Source organism: Amblyomma mixtum, chromosome 3 (assembly GCF_055824585.1).
Source record: "Amblyomma mixtum isolate Tamu chromosome 3, ASM5582458v1, whole genome shotgun sequence".
In the NCBI taxonomy this organism is placed as follows: domain Eukaryota; kingdom Metazoa; phylum Arthropoda; class Arachnida; order Ixodida; family Ixodidae; genus Amblyomma; species Amblyomma mixtum.
Genome location: NC_143014.1, coordinates 345,027,513 through 345,043,427, shown reverse-complemented (window position 1 = coordinate 345,043,427; position 15,915 = coordinate 345,027,513). Strand labels below are relative to the sequence as shown.

General features: G+C 46.2%; 1 protein-coding gene across 1 annotated transcript; it reads right to left on the bottom strand.

Moving 5' to 3' along the window:
- Positions 1–451: 451 nt before the first annotated feature.
- On the bottom strand, positions 452–14,897 carry LOC149356222 (uncharacterized). Its single transcript, XM_089577759.1, has 4 exons — positions 14,802–14,897; positions 13,273–13,423; positions 3,976–4,119; positions 452–519 (listed from the first exon to the last, which is right to left on the bottom strand). The coding sequence occupies exons 1-4, from the start codon at positions 14,895–14,897 to the stop codon at positions 452–454; spliced, it is 459 nt and encodes a 152-aa protein (XP_089433885.1).
- Between the last annotated feature and the right edge of the window lie 1,018 nt (positions 14,898–15,915).

Genomic DNA, 15,915 nt, shown 5'->3' with positions numbered 1-15,915 from the left:
CTGGTTCTACATAACTGTATAGATAACTGTATAGGCTATTCCAGTAGTATCAACTTGGTCCACATATGTTGCACTTACGGAGCCAGGAAAGAGGGTGCCACATTTTTCGGTCCATAAGAAAAAATTTAAACGAATCTCGTTGCAGAAGAGTATATGGAAGAGATGTTTTAAATAGAACTAAGGCCGAGCCACAGACGCTGCTGTGGAACCAAGAATTACAGTCTACTGGGCGCGTATATTGCGTTTATTCGTTGATACAAAGGTCGCAAACACTTTACTTTCAGGAGAAATTGAGCAGAATCTGATTTCGTGACGCACGCCGAACGAAGTCTCCACTACTTCCACACGCTTGCGTCAAGCATGATACATGCTACACATAGATTCACCGCAGAGGAACTCGGCAGTCGGGCCACCAATCTGCGTTCACTGAGGCCGCGCGCTTCCGGTGAGGTCACATGTGCTTGCAGATGAGCTGGCAGTACTGGAAGGTTGCTCGGTCATGGTCTTTGTCTACACAAGCTGCGAGAGAAAGCGAACGAAGCGGAGGATCAGCACGGCGCAACCGAATTCATTGCCATAGGAAAGCAACAACAAACTCAAGGACGGAGACATAAACGGGAGATTGTCATTTCAGGCACAATTCGAAGTAATTCCATGCCCAGCCTAGAAATAGACAAATGGACGGACGGACGGACGGACGGACGGACGGACGGACAGACGGACAGACGGAGAGACCGACAGACAGACAGACAGACAGACAGACAGACAGACAGACAGACAGACAGACAGACAGACAGACAGACAGACAGACAGACAGACAGACAGACAGACAGACAGACAGACAGACAGACAGACAGACAGACAGACAGACAGACAGACAGACAGACAGACAGACAGGCAGGCAGGCAGGCAGGCAGACAGGCAGACAGACAGGCAGACAGACAGACAGACAGACAGACAGACAGACAGACAGACAGACAGACAGACAGAAGTGGGGCAGTGGCGACATGCCACCAAACCTAGTAAATTAAGGCGGCTGTATCAATTTTTGTGCTCTATATTTTTTTACAAGGAATCCTAGACCAGTTATTTTTCCCTCTTCAAGGCTACTTTTCATGTTATCAGGTATATTACTTCGGTGTTTGTGGTAATTGGTGCAATTTAAACGCTCTCCTTTAATGCAACCAGTAGTCTTGTCTTCCTCGCCCTTCCTGTAACGCAGTCCTGTAACGCATGTTGCAGTCAAAATATCTAATCCAGCCGTCTTCATTTCTCGTTTATAAAAGGTTTTATTATTCTTTATAATTCATGATTATGGCTAAGGGTCCAAATGGAGGTAAACCTTCTGTTTAACAGGGATTCAGTGCGTAGCAGGCTATTTGTTAAAGATAAATGCCGTCTTGGAAGGGCCTTGTGGGAAACCACTGGGTTCTTTAATGTGAGTTGACTCGGATGCACTAAATGTATATATTCACAATCGAAAGGGGCAAACATTTCACTTGGTTAGGCCAAATGACATTTAAGTGCGTTAGGCCTAGTTGTGCTTAGTTTAACTTCAGACAAATATTGGCGAAATCACTGAGTGGCGGCCTCAGTTCTAGCGCACTAAAACTCCGGGTTACACTTCAGCTCCAAAGTAAGGGTTTGATGCTATAGCGTTAATGGCTGAAGGCCCATATCTACGGAGTAGGTTATTCTCTATATTACACGCGTAGATCGTTGGGAGTCCTCGTACCACTCCTGGCACAGTATTCCAGCGCTTAAGTGAAGCGCCATGACCTTGCGATAGCAGGTGCTGCCACCGTTGGCGCTTCTATCACTCAGGTCCCAGGTTGCTCTTCCCGAGCAATGCTTTGAGACTAATCATTAATTGAACTGCCATCTGCCATGATCGTCAATTTGATCAGAGTCCGGTGGACGGGTTGGGATGGAGGGCTCTAGTGCTGGCGCTCCAGAATTTGTTGCGAGTCAGCATTCCTCTGTGTCCTCTACTTTCCTCTTTCGTCTCTTTCAGACTGAATGACTCGCAATGAATTAATAGCTACTTTAGCAGCCATCGATCGCTCTACACTCAGTCAAAGCTAAAAATGAGCTGTGTAGGGAAGGCGCGGGCGTGCATAAACGGTGATACCGTCTATTAGGATGCACAGTTGTGGAATTTGAGGCTTTTGTCATCTTTCTTACACACCTCTCTTGACCGGGAAACAACACCTCGTATCCGCCTGCTAGCTAAGCACAGTTTTTTTCCTATCAACACTCGCTTATAGCAGTTAGTCGGTAGGCAAAACCAAGAAGCCAGCCATTAAACATTAGCCTGTGATGTCGGTTTATCAAGTGCATGCAGGGCACTATCAAGAAACCATGCGTAGGCGTCCTGTAAAAGTATCTTTTGACTACTGCGACAATTGAGCCGCTCTTCCATCGCTGCCATTAACACATTGCCCACGTAATGCTCCACCCTCTCGCTCAACCCAGAGCGACAACCTAATGTTAATACCTCTACCGAGTTGTTAGAAGTAAACTTCCACATTCGCTATTTGTCGGTCGATGCATTTAATTGGCATTTGCTTCTAATGACGATAGCAATGCCTTGTATTAGCAAACGTTCATGTAGTAACAACTGTGCAATAATTTCTGGGAAAAAATTGTTCGTAATGACGTAAACGCCAAGAAAGACAACGAATTTTGATAACAGAAGACTGCCATAATAAAAAACAAAAATAGACAGTATTGGTTCATTCCACCCCAAATTCAACCGAGTTTGCTCTCGACCGTCGCGTATTTCTTCTCTAAAACTGATGCTTCTTTCTGGAACTGTCGAATGTAATTTCCCTGACTATTCTTGGGAAAAAATTTTCACCTTGTGGCAGCCCTTTTAATTTTCTAGACCAGTGCCTATCTAGGTCACAGCAAAAAATTTGAAACATTTAGTTTTTTCTTTCTACCCTTAAAATTTGCCGGAGCAATGGAAAGCATTCAACTTTGTAATCAGCCATCAATAAGCTTCCAGCAAGCAATATTTATAATTATTTTATTCTTTAGTTCAGCCCAAAATGAATCATTACTACTATTTTCAAAAACATACGCGACACTCGTAAGCACTATAAAACGCTTCGTAGGCTGCACGAAATATTTACTGCTAGGTGAAAGTGTTACAAATGGAATAAAACAAAATGAGTGTGTGAAAAATTCAAAAATTACGAAAAGTTAGGTTTGCCGCGTATTCAGGCCGAAGTTACTGTTTTCATTAACCTGTTTTATTCTATTCGAGTTCAAATATTTTGCTAAGTAGTGCATGTCTTACACAGCCGCCTAAGAATTTTATACTTCGCACTAATTCTGCGTACGTTTCCAGAAAGAATTCGTAAATGCAGTACTTCGCTTGGGCTAAATTAAAGACCTAAAAATTACGGCAAACTTTCTTGCTGGCAGTTTATCTTGGCTGATACCAAAGTGAAATTATTTTATACTGTTCAAAAAAAGTTTCAGCGTAGAATTTGTTGACAAATTTTGTGCAGTCTTTATTGGTGCCTGGTTCTGCATTCGTTCGAAAAATTAAAGGGCTGGCAGATTACCCGAAAACTCTTTTTCCAAAAATGGCGAGAGCAATTGCGTTCGGCAGTGGAATACAGAGCCAAAAATTCCTGGAAGAAATCAGGGACCGTCAAGCGCAAAGTCTGGTACGTTTAGCGTGGAATGATGCTATTTCATTTGTGGAAAATGACATTCGCCGAAAAAATCGGAGCTTCGGAAAAAATACGGAAAATCCAGCGAATTTTCATCCAGCGAATTTTCAAAAAACAAAAACCGAAAAGTCCAAAACCTCTAGTTGCACAGGGGTCCTTTAAACTCTGATATTGACATAGTCCACTCATTAGTACACTCCATGAACATAGCATGTCGTTGCGACAAATTCGGCGCGCATGGAAGGAAATTCCGCTCGCATAAGGGTCTATAGTGGGCGGATAAACGCACCCATTGTCCGCAGGAGGCACCAATCGCAGCACTCGCATCTGCCCCCGAACCATGGTACTCTCGAATTGCAGGTAACTGTAGCCTGCGCTTCGCACAGGGGCTCCAGTTCACAGATGGATGCGCCCAGACAGGTCTCGAACTTCGCTGCGAATGTGAGAAACATGATGGTTACCAGGGGCGCTATGCCGGAAGGCCCGAGTTTGGCGCTCGCCCGAGTTTCATCCGAGTTTGCGATGACGGCAGTCAGTGAACGAAGATAGCGCGGAACGTGCGCAGGCAGCGGACAATAAAATGTAGAGATAAAGCCACGTAAAGGCGATACAAGCGCACCCTGCGTGCTTGTTTCACACTTCAAACTCAATACACTGCGCAATACCAGGCCGCAGCGCTACCTGAAGTTATCAGCGCCACGTCAGCAATCGCGAAATCGTGACTTCTCTGCTATCTATCTGCACACTCGCCGCTAGCTGTTTGACACGCCTTTTCGGGCGCGTCAAAGGCGTGTCTTCTCTTTCAGGCTCTATCTGTCTCTCCATTTCCGAAGACGAACAGTGCGCACTAGGTGCACTCTTGTATTAATCCATTCTCTTCTCTCGAATACGTTAAAAGGCAACAGATAATATTACGAACGTTTTGTTCATTTACAAATTTATTTTAAAATCTGAATCCAATGAAGCGTTGTTGAAAAGCATAGCTTTAGGAAATTAACAAAGATTTGACACTTTCTGCCGCTAGTGGCGATAGTGAGACCATTGCTTGCAGCGTGGCTTGCATACGAACTAGAGCGGCAGCCCACCGTGCCGAAAACGAGAGCTCCTGCGCTGACACGCCGCCGGTAGCGCTGCCTTCGACTGGAAAGACTGGGAAACTACTACACGCTGAATCTGTCTTATTTTTCGGCCATTGCGATAATATATTTTATTGTGTCGTATATCAAAATATAACAGTCATGCATCTTCTGGCTTGCATAATGCACAACCGCAAAAACTGAACTGCACTGCACCCTCCGCGTCACTGCTGCTCTCTGCAGTGACCTCAGGTGGAGTTCTTCGCTGCTACGGCCGCTGCTGCACCCCGCTATGGCCAACCATTGCTTTTAGTACGCTCTTGGCGAATCTCAGCGGTAGAAATTGGCCGTGCGAGCGGCTGTAATGCGGTGTGAGAAAAAAAAATTGTTGTTTGGCTGTATTCAGTGATTCATTATGTATGCCTGTTGTGTGTGACGCCTCTTTAGTGCGCTGCGGATGCAAAGAGCGTGCTACCCAGCGACACAACTCATCCTATGTCATCAGACGCTGACTAAAAGCTGTGAAGGTGGTGGCGCGCGTATCTGCGTAGTATTTGTTTACGTCGCGCACTTCAAGGTTTTGCGGACTGGTTTTGTCACTAACGTCGATCGCCGTTGTATACCGCAGTGACATCGCAATAATATCGTTCGGGCAGATGAGGGATCCTGTTTGTAATAATGGAATCGGACTTATAACAGAGAAAGGCGTTACGGTTGTGAAGTACGCAGTGCTTGCGTGCTGGAAATTAAAAACTCTTTATTGCACTGGGTCTAGAGCAGCGACCGTTTGTCAATCCCGGATGTGTTTGACACATTGATGCTGAGCTTTATCACCGATGAAAGCACGGCCAAGCCAAACACCTGTGGTGCCATGTTGTTGGAGTAGGACGTGCTCCAAGCACACCGTTTCGTCGTCGTGGTCCGTGTTTGACGCCTTGCAAGCAGGTGTGACGCGCCGTCAGCGTTGTGCTGTGTTTTACGTGGTTGCAACAGGCTATAGTGTTGTGCAATCTTGGTATGCGAGCGAAGAAATCGGCGGCTGTCGCCACGTTGCGTGTCCTTCGCAGAGGTGCTTAGATTAATCAGCGGTGACGTCCGTTTTGCCTGTTATATTTCGATGGTCAACATCGTCGATGTCTGTCAGCAATCAGCACAGCCGCGCAGCCGCGCAGCATACCTGTAGCCCGCAGGGATGTTGGGAGTGGCTCACCCATAGCGCGTACGCCTATAATTTATGTACGGCACGCCGGGGGCGTGAACAATGGTTTTGATTGTCAGGTGAACTCGGAGCTAAACTCGTGAACGGTGATGTGCCCCGAATTCATCTCGGGACTGTCATGGCGGCAGCAGCAGCAGCCTGGGTCATCGCTTCCTCTGACGGCAAATGTCAGTACGGCCGGCTGGACCCGTTTACTGCCTTGGCCGACGACGAATTCCTGTGACATTTTCGCCTCTCCGATACATCGGTACGATGGTTGTGTAAAAAGTTAGGCGACGACCCACGCCTGCGGAGAGTGTGTACCGGCCCTCATTCGCTTTCGGTCGAAGAGCAAGTCCTCTGCGCCCTCCGGTTGTTCGCGACCAGGAGCTTCCAGGGGAGCGTCGGTGCAGACCGCTTTATTGGACGCCACCAAAGCACTGTGAGACGCTGTGTGAGGGACGTCTCCGAAGTGCTTATCGACGCGGCTGTGCAGAAGCGGTGGCTCGCTTTCCCCACGACTGCGGCCGAGCGTGCGTATGTTAAGGAGCGTTTCCTTCTGCGCCGCGGCATCACAGACGTCGTGGGATGCGTCGACGGGACCTACATTGGCGTAAAGGCCCCTTCGAAGTCCAGCCCTGACGTGGTGAAGGCCTACTATTTCACGAGGAAGGCACATTGTGTATTGAACACAATGGTTGTAAGAATGCTCTGTTTTTGCTTTCATGCATGTCACGGTTAATGGAATGTTCTCCCATTTATTGGTGATAGTGGTCCGTGTACTGTGCAGTGTCAGTGCATGTTAAGGAACCCCATATGGTTGAAGTTATTGGCAGCCCTTCACCATGGCAAGCCTCATCGCTTGAGTTACTTTGGGCATTAAACCTAAAAACCGCTTCCGTTTATCAGTAACTGGGCAGTTTTACACACAGTGTAGATTATTTTTTGTTTTACCTCATGTTTGCGCACGTAATAGGTGCATGGATTTTGCCAGCTATTTCATGCATGCATTTTATTGGGTTTTTAAACGGTAGCGTTTGTGTCACTTGGCAGATTGCATTCTTATGCAATATTCATAATCGCAAGTCGCAATAAATGTTTCACTTTGGCTGAAGTGGAAAAGCTCCTGCCGGAAGCACTGGCGTCTATAAGCCAGGAAAACTGGCAAAACTGTTGTGTTCGTGTTGAGCAAGTTGAGGTTGAAGCATGGCAACGCGATATGATTGTTGACGCTGAAATTGAACCAGCTGTCTTCAGCATTTCTGATTCGTGCAACTCCTCCTCTGATGAGTCGAGCACCGATTCCAGTGACGAAGATTTGAAGGGCATCGAGGAAGTTGTCTGACTTCGAATTGATGTGTAACACGTATGCTACCGAAGAAAGAGAGAGGACTCATCGACATGCTGTGATCACCTTTGTGCGTGTGTGGGTGGAAATGCGAAATATGTGTGCATGTGGGTGTGTGTGTTGATCAGTCTACCGAGGAAATTGTAACATTTCCATCAAATAATTGCATCATTGCAATTCATTGCATCAAATTGTATTGGCCAGTAACTTGTAGTGTAGGTGGTGAGGTGGTCGTGTTAATAGTGTGTATAGAAGTAGAATTTGAAAGGGAGTGCAAATAGTACTTTCCCAATTAGAATACGTATACTGGTACACGTCGTCAATGTGTGCAGTTTTTGGAAGATTAATTGCAGAAAAATGCGGTGGATCTTAATGAAGCGTTGTGTCAATTATTCGGAAAGTATCTGAAAATTTGAGAGCAAATTGGATTCACTGAAAATAATTTTGAACATATACTGTTTGATTCGTTCTACTAACTGAACAGAAATTTATTCAATTATGCTGTCCAAAAAGTTCGAACATTCACAAACCTCTAGGCATTGGCCTCATTTTGTGTGCGAGGGTTGGGAGTAGTATGTATGGGTGTCTGATCTTCATGTCCTGAAAAGGGATTCCTGGTTTGGTGTTGTCTTGCATTACTGTCAAGCTCTGGTCGTTTTGACATGTTATGCAGTGCCAGTGTTGAGGGAGCCAGTACTGTATGTTTTGTCGTTAATTTTTCGGAGGTGTGAATGATTTCAAGCTGGCTCTTGCTCAGTTGAGTGTGAATTTGTTTCGAGTCACGTCTTTGCTAGTACATTGGTCAGGTTTTCGTTGGATCAAATAGTGTTGTTCGATGGGTCCACATTTTTTTTTTCAGTTTAGGAGCACTTGACAGATTGTGTGTTGGTGTACATCTACTGCACGTGTCCTTTAATTTGTATGCACTGTGATCCATGCCACTGGCTGTTTCCAGAATAAACCATTTCTCGCAAACACTGCGGGGTCATCATTGTTTATTGTCCTGTCTCATTTATTGTTTGCTCTTTCGAAATATTTTTTCCTAGCGTTGTACAATTTCTTCTGCATTCTTACTTGACGCTCCCACAGCTTGGAACTCTTTGTACCTGGCTGCATGAAAATCGTGTCTGAGCAGCATCTGCTCTTCTTGGAGAGCAGGGAAATCTAGCCAAGCTGACTCTTGAGGCAGTACTATTTTCTGTCACTGTGGGAATCAATACTATGTTCAAAATTTAACACTTAACACGGGAAAATAGGCCATATCGAGGTGGTGTATGCATGGTGTATGGTGTATGCGGTATGCATCAAATGAACAGATGCATGCTGTTCATTTCAGAACACGGAGTAATATTCAAGCGATTCTGAACAAAACGAGTTTTCTCATTCAAGTCACGCGAAATTCAACTTGCGATTAAAAAAAAATATGCGAAAAAAAAGTTCAACCATGCGGGATTTGAACCCACGCACTCCCATTGCCTGTCGACCCTCCGGAGCGACGCGTTAGACCACACGGCCACAAAACAGCGCGGAGGGATACACCTCTCTTTATTTTTTTTTTTTTTGCGGGCTGCTTCCGTAGCCTTCACAAGCGTTGCACATGATGTAGCGTTGGGAGCGTTCGCTCGCGGTTCAAAGTAAAATTTAATAATGCATGAATCACTCTAAAGCGCTTTAAATCCAAATCTTGCAGACTATAAAATGCTTATAAAGGTGTACAAGTGCATTATAAAATTTAACAAGCCTCGTTTGTCGAATTGCACACGCAATGCACTTGGTGGAGCGACAGAAAAATGAAAAGTGCACCGGCGGTTGGCTCACGTGACCCGTTCTTTGTAGACCGCCCAAGAAGCCCATGAGGTGGCGCCGGTGTGATGATAAAGCACGGAATATATCCAGATAACCCAATGAAGCTGGAGGCGTGACGAGGGTGGGATTTTGTCTTGCTACCATTAGTCCACTCATCTGAGGGCGTCGCCAGAGCTCGGGAAGATTCCGAGTTTCAGCAAACTCGGGCCTTCCAGCATAGCGCCCCAGTACTCGCAAACCATCAAAAGATTTCTTCCCGGTTAGTGTGGCTTGCTTTACGTGCATCTAAATGCACCCCCAGATTTCGTGGTCCGAGTCACACGACGCGCTATTCGCCACTATGCATCAAGAGATTGAGAACCACGGCGCTGACGATCCTACATTGAAGGTCAAAGAAATTCACCTCGGTTCAGCGATGGAAGTGACCTAGGATCCGGATGAGAATGAACGTGTCAAATGTATTCAACGCGCGCTCGCATGAAGTGCGACACGCAGTGGTGGTGGTGATGGTGGCGCAGCCATGGCGGCCGCGTTTCGATAGTGGCAAAAAAACAAAAAATGACGATCGATTTGCGTAATTGGAACAAATGCGAATTAGGTGGTCTAGCAAGTTGCGGCCTTTGTTTTGCATTGTTTATCTTTGCTTTGCTTTTGTTTATCATGGTTATGCTTTGTTATTTTTGATATTTATATGTTATTAAGACGCATATCAACTGTGTTCAGCGTGTTGTGTGTGTTTTCATGGCGCAGATGAAGGACAGTAGATACATGACACAATGTTTATTACAGTCGTTGTACGCATGATTATCAGTCACGGCTATTGTTCTGCAGAAAATCCGGCGTCGGCGGAGTTTAGGCGTCAGTTGCCTTGTGAGCAGAACAAAACATGTGGCGCACCTGCCACCAAGGTCACATGACCTTCCGAGGTTAATCGGAAGAGCAGAAGAACAAATTCTTTTTCTGTTAACATGGGCCTGTGTGCTAACGCACTAAGATGCCCGTATGCTCGCAGATTTGAGAGGAAGTTAAAGAGTTAAAGTAGTGGAAATTAATCCGAGGCCCTCAAAAAAGGCGTTTCTCATAGCCTCGCATGCAACTGCGGGACGTTGAGCCCCATGCTACGCATGGCAAGCACAGACAGAATGATTTTATGCTCATGTTTTTGCGCAAGAAAGATTAAAGAAGGAATTCGTCCTTTTCGTAGTTCATTCCCAATCCATTTCAGATTTATGTAACCATAGAAGAAACCTGTAACAGAGAAGAAATCAAGCCGAACCTAGTTTTCGCAAAATGATATAGATCAGTGTGTGCTGAAATTTTAGAAACCTTTAACTCACTAGATGTCAAAGTGGCAGAATTTTTGAGCGAGGGCTGTTTTAAGCACCCTCTCAAGGCGAATTCTGGCCAACACTGACCGTAAAGCAACAAAGCGAAATCTGTCCTAAACTTCGCGAAATTTATTGCTGGTATGGTTCCGGCAGAAAAAAAAAACTCTCCCACCAGACCTCAGGGCCAAGAGAGTTTCGAAGCAGAGCTAGCGTCGAGCAGCTTCGTTTCTCAACGCCTTCGTCCACGCGGCCATTGCCGCAGAATCTCGTGCTTTGTGTTCTGACTGGTAGCTTCTCTCGCTACGTGGCCTAAATCACCTCCTACGTCATCTTCCAGCCGTTTCTTCTGCGCTTCAAAATGATTCGCTACAGTAGTTCTAAGCAACTGCCAGGCGCGCAATCGTCTTCACAGCCATTTTAAATGAAGTGTTTTTTTTTTTTTTTCAGAGAGCAAAACCGACTTCCAGAGTAAAAAATCCGCAGAGAACAACGCGAAAGTTTTTTACACGCGAAAACCGTAGCGCTATCAATATGTTAGTGCGCTAGCCCCTACAGTGGGCATTGGATGGAGTTAGCAGTCGTATGTTTGTTTGTTTTGAAAGACAGAGGTTTATTGAAGGCACTAAGACCTCAGGAGCAGTGCGGCAACAGTCCGTGCTCAGCCAATGCGAGCCCACAGCACGCGCAGCGATGGCAATGCCACCGCTACACAGAATGTCCGTCTTTGCCGTTACAGTTTGTATATTTGTCTGTTTCTTTGCCTGCCTGTCTCAAGCCGGTATTGTGGCAGGCTGTTGACCTGCCCACCGGGTGGCACACAACCTGCCCACCGTTCGGTGGGCATGTAAAAGGCGTTTCAGCGAAGGTTCCCATGATTTTCAAAAATTGGTTTTCGATGTAAAAATATGGCTTTTTCAGCACAGTAATACCAGCCTTGGCGGAAATCAGAAAATGAGTTAATTGTTTTAAGCAGTAAGCTGGATAACTATTTTTAATAATTAACTTTTTAAGTAGTACAGTGAGATGCCTAGTTGTAAGCATAGATTTTTAGGCGATCGTTAGTAAGAGCCTTTTCAGTTTTTGTGCTTTCGAAAACGCGATTATTCTCGGCGCTGTAGCTCGACTAAATTGGCTACAGCGCTCCAAAATACATGCACTTTCGAAACGCATCAAGCCAAAGGAACCTTTCCATCAGTGAAAAAAAAGGCCGCCACCGTCTGGAAGACGTTGAAGTAACTAGCGTTAGCTATTTGGTTTAATAGAATTGATATGAATGAGATTCATACGTCATTCTCGCATACTTCCACCTCAATCAACCTTGTTGGACCATGACGTCATCATTGGCCTGGATTGGCTTAGAGAAACTTTATTGATCTAAAAGATCAATGGGGTGGGATGAATGGCCCCTAACGGAGGGCGACCTTTCTCACCCAGTCCGCAAGCTTGGCTTCCGTGTTCTTGTCAGGCTCCCTCAAGGAGCCTAAGGCAGGCCTCCCGGGAGGTAGCCAGTAAAAGGCCTTTTGGAGGTGGATTTTCCTTACAGTACCATAGGATGTGTTAGTCTGTTGCTATGCTATGGTACCGCAATGTAAGCAGTTAGGATGATGGGCTGTGTAGTAATTTTAGACAGAAGAATGGGGGTCATGACTGCCCCTAGTTTAGGCTCTACGTAGGTTTCTGGCCTGTTGTCTGGTAAGGTCCGGGTGAGATGCAGGGTAAAGTTTCCGCGCCACACGGAGCTGATTGGTCATTTCTCGGTAAGTGAAAGTTTCGTTGATACGGGACTGCGAGACACTCCCCGATCCCTCCCGGTTTGTTAGAGCTCGGTCATATCGGTTAGCCTTCTCGTTTCCCGCATTTACCTCGTGTGCCGGGACCCGAATCATTTTTACGCGGCTTATTCTACGCGGCTTATTATTAATGACACAGGCACGTTGCAACGCGTTCTCGAAGGGTGCACCAAATGCAATAGAGGACGCTGCAACCGGGAAGGAATGCAGCACGCATCTCTGCATCAATGCGGAACTTTCGTTCTGTGCCATAGTTCACAGGCATTGTGCGGCAAAGAGCATATGCTTCGCATCGTACACTCAAGGGTAGCTTAAGGGTCGTACAAATTTCATTGCTTAGTACATCGCAAAATCAAGCTATGCTGAAAATTCGGATCAGGAATTAAGGAACTCGTCAGTTAAGTTTTTTCGTCGGGTGTGCAATGCCAGGTACACGTTATGTTACCTTGATGTTTTCCGCTGCAGTTTCTCTTAAGTTGCGAGACTATCCTCAGACACCCTGATAAACCTGATTGCGACTGGGGATTGTCATTAAGCACACAATGACAACAGGCAGCTTTTCTTTGGCGAGTGCCAGTAACCACATCCCTGATGGCTATGTAAGCACTGGGGTCGACGAAGCATCGTACGAGGAGTGCGGTGTGCGCAGAGCAAAGAGCTGAAATTTTGCTGATGCTGCGTTAACCCCAGCATTGGCATTGTATGCACATCCTCCTTTGGCAGCTACCAGCGCTGCGAGCGGCGAATCCGTCAATTACGTATTGTGCTCAGGAAATCAGTTGAGGATGTCAGGGTGGCTGTGGCTTAAGGAGGCTCGTTACTGCCGATTAGCCTTAATAACTTTGTATAATTTAGATAACTCTTCCTCCTTGTTGGATATCCAGCCGCTACTGAAATTTTCGTTCCTAACTTAGTCAAGAAAAATGTGTGCAGAGACGGAACAATGCATGAGGTGCAACAATAAGCGCGTACGAAACAAATGGCAGCGCCTCCGGCACTATTCTGTTCACTGGCGCTATTGCAGCACATTTGCGTCTCACCTTTGAGGTAGCTCTCGCCATAGGCTGTGACGTCACCGCATACTCGAGTACCCTTTTCTTCTTCCACGGGAAAGAAATAGAAGTAGACGACGACGACGGAAAAGACGGCAACGGAGCAGCTGAGGCACACAGTGAAGAACAGGCACCGGCACTGGGAGTAGAGGGGCAGCAGGGGAGCAGAGCAGGGCGGGCCCTTCATTCCTTTCGTAGGGCATCACACTTGCACGCAAGGACGTGAAAAGTACAACGCATGCCGCTCCCCATTTCTGACAACCACACGAAACCAGTACCATCCCACCGGCGGCATGTGGCTTTCAACATTCTATTTGTCTTTCAAGCAAACGATTACATTGCCAGTTTTCCACTAACCATCACTACTCATGTCTACAGTCACATCAGATCGAACACAACGCGCCTAAACCTTACGGGGAAACAGAGTTCGGTTGGATAAGCAAAGCTGAGACGCAGGGATGCGGCCCGTTGGACCTTGCCAGAACTGCAACGAATCAGCCTGCCTCTTCTTCGACTCCTCCCCCGAGAGAATTTAGCGCGTGCTGCTTATACCCGTGGGCATACTGAAAATTCCCACAGTTCTCGCAAGGAAGAAGGCATAAAAAATAATTCATGAAGTATTGTACACAATACAAATGCTTCTGAAAACAGTGCTTGATAGAAAAGCAAACCGCTCGGGCGCCCCGCGCTAGGACGCCTGCACTGGCATCGAATATTGCAGTGAACACGGTACCGCGCTCGAAACGTATGACCATTGTTAGGTAGTAGAAAAAACAGGCGGTAATATTACGGTGCCCAAAGCCCAAGAAAGCTATCATGAGTGGGCATACGCGAGTGAAAATTTCCCCAGCAAACGTCGCGCCGTCAGTACTGTCTACGTCTCTTGAGACGGAAGTTTCTTTGCTGTTAGCATCAAGTTGGACCCGTGTGCAGTGAGTGAAGCTGCCAGGTTGAGAAAGACAAACCCTTGGAATCTAGATTAAAAACCAGGGATCTCAAATGAGGACCACTCACTTAAGGAATTTGCTTCCTTTGATAAAACTGCTTTGGAGGAACCAGAATGAAAGATTGCCTTTCTAAAAAAATTATCCTTCAGCTACAATGTCGAGCAACTCTCAAATTTTGCACAGGTAGCAGAGCTGAGATGTACATAGAGCACAGAAGGTGCATTTGCGAGGGACCAAAAGATTTTAGCTTAGATGTCTGCAAAGAAGAGGGGCAAGCTGGCAACAATTTAGAAGAAGCGTATGATCTATCGGGAAATTACTTCACTGAAACAATATGACTCAGAGTGGCACGAGCTGTTTACTTGTAATAAAGCTGTTACGGCAGATGCTTATGGAAAGAGCTTTCACCGGTACAAGATGAGTTATCTAGCTACGTACCGAATAATTAGTGCCAGTAGTGAACTCAACCTGCGAAATTCTTCTGAATCGCGCATGCACATTACATACGCTAAGTCACTGATATCATGCAGGTAAAATGTTTACAGACGATTTCGCATGCAGTGTACTCACGTCGAGCACGCCTTCCCTTCTGGGACTGGCGACGACGGGAGGTTCAGGTGGCTCGTCTTCGATGTGGGTGGATTGCGCAGGGCTCGATGTTTCCATTGTGCGAAGGAAGTAACGCACAGCACGCGGTGGGCGCCGGAATCGCCTTGATGCACGAGGAAGAGGAGGAAAAAGAAAAACAGTGAGAATGATGCCGGAACCAGTTGGAAATTGAAGCATATATTAAGCAACAGCCGTTCTGAGGGCAAACAAAAGCGTCGTCGGTTTAGTGCCACAAGAAGAAACACCACTGGATCAGTGCACTCACGTGGAGAGGTGCGTCGGGCGCCACAGCAGGCCTGAAGAAAAGGCAGTTATGTACTAAATATGGAGACACTTGTGCGTACGTACTGAGAGATGATGATGATGAGAGCCCCGAAGGCGCTCGCGTTTCTGGGCTTTCTTCTTCTTTCACACGATGTTCTTGACGCCTTAAGGCATGTGGCGTATGCGCACTAGGGAGCGGTGCTTGAAAATTAAGCCGTGAATGCCCATGTGAAACTCGACAAACGCATTAAACTAGAGAAAAAAGACGAGGGATTAATACAACGAAGAACGAAAGGTAAAATAATAATGAGACGACGAAAAACAGCGAGGATTGAGGACGTTTTTGCGACAAAAAGGAAAATAACAAACGTGGATTTAGTTAGTCCACAATTGCACTGAAAAGCTCGATATCGTTTTGCCTATATTGCTTGTGTAGCACGACTCCATGGATAGCTGGCTAAGACACAGGTGGCCTATTGCTGAAACAGGAGTGTTTAGAGGGGGAAAAGGAGTAAGTAGCCTTGCTGAAATTATGCTTTCATCTTCATACTGGTTTTGCAATCAGAAAGATGTAGGGGAGACCCGCCGGGACCGCGGACATTGTGCTGAGGGTATTTACATCGTATTGACTCACTGGTGACGTATACTGGGCGTTTCAGTTAAAAAAAAAGATCAAGATTAGAAAAGAGAACATGCTCCGATAAAATTCAAATATGTGGTGTTGATGGCAGTCCTCTGTACCAGCTAAGCAGTTTTTTTCAGTTCGCCTGGTTTCAACATTGCGCAATTTTTCTGTCGTTAACTGAAGCGC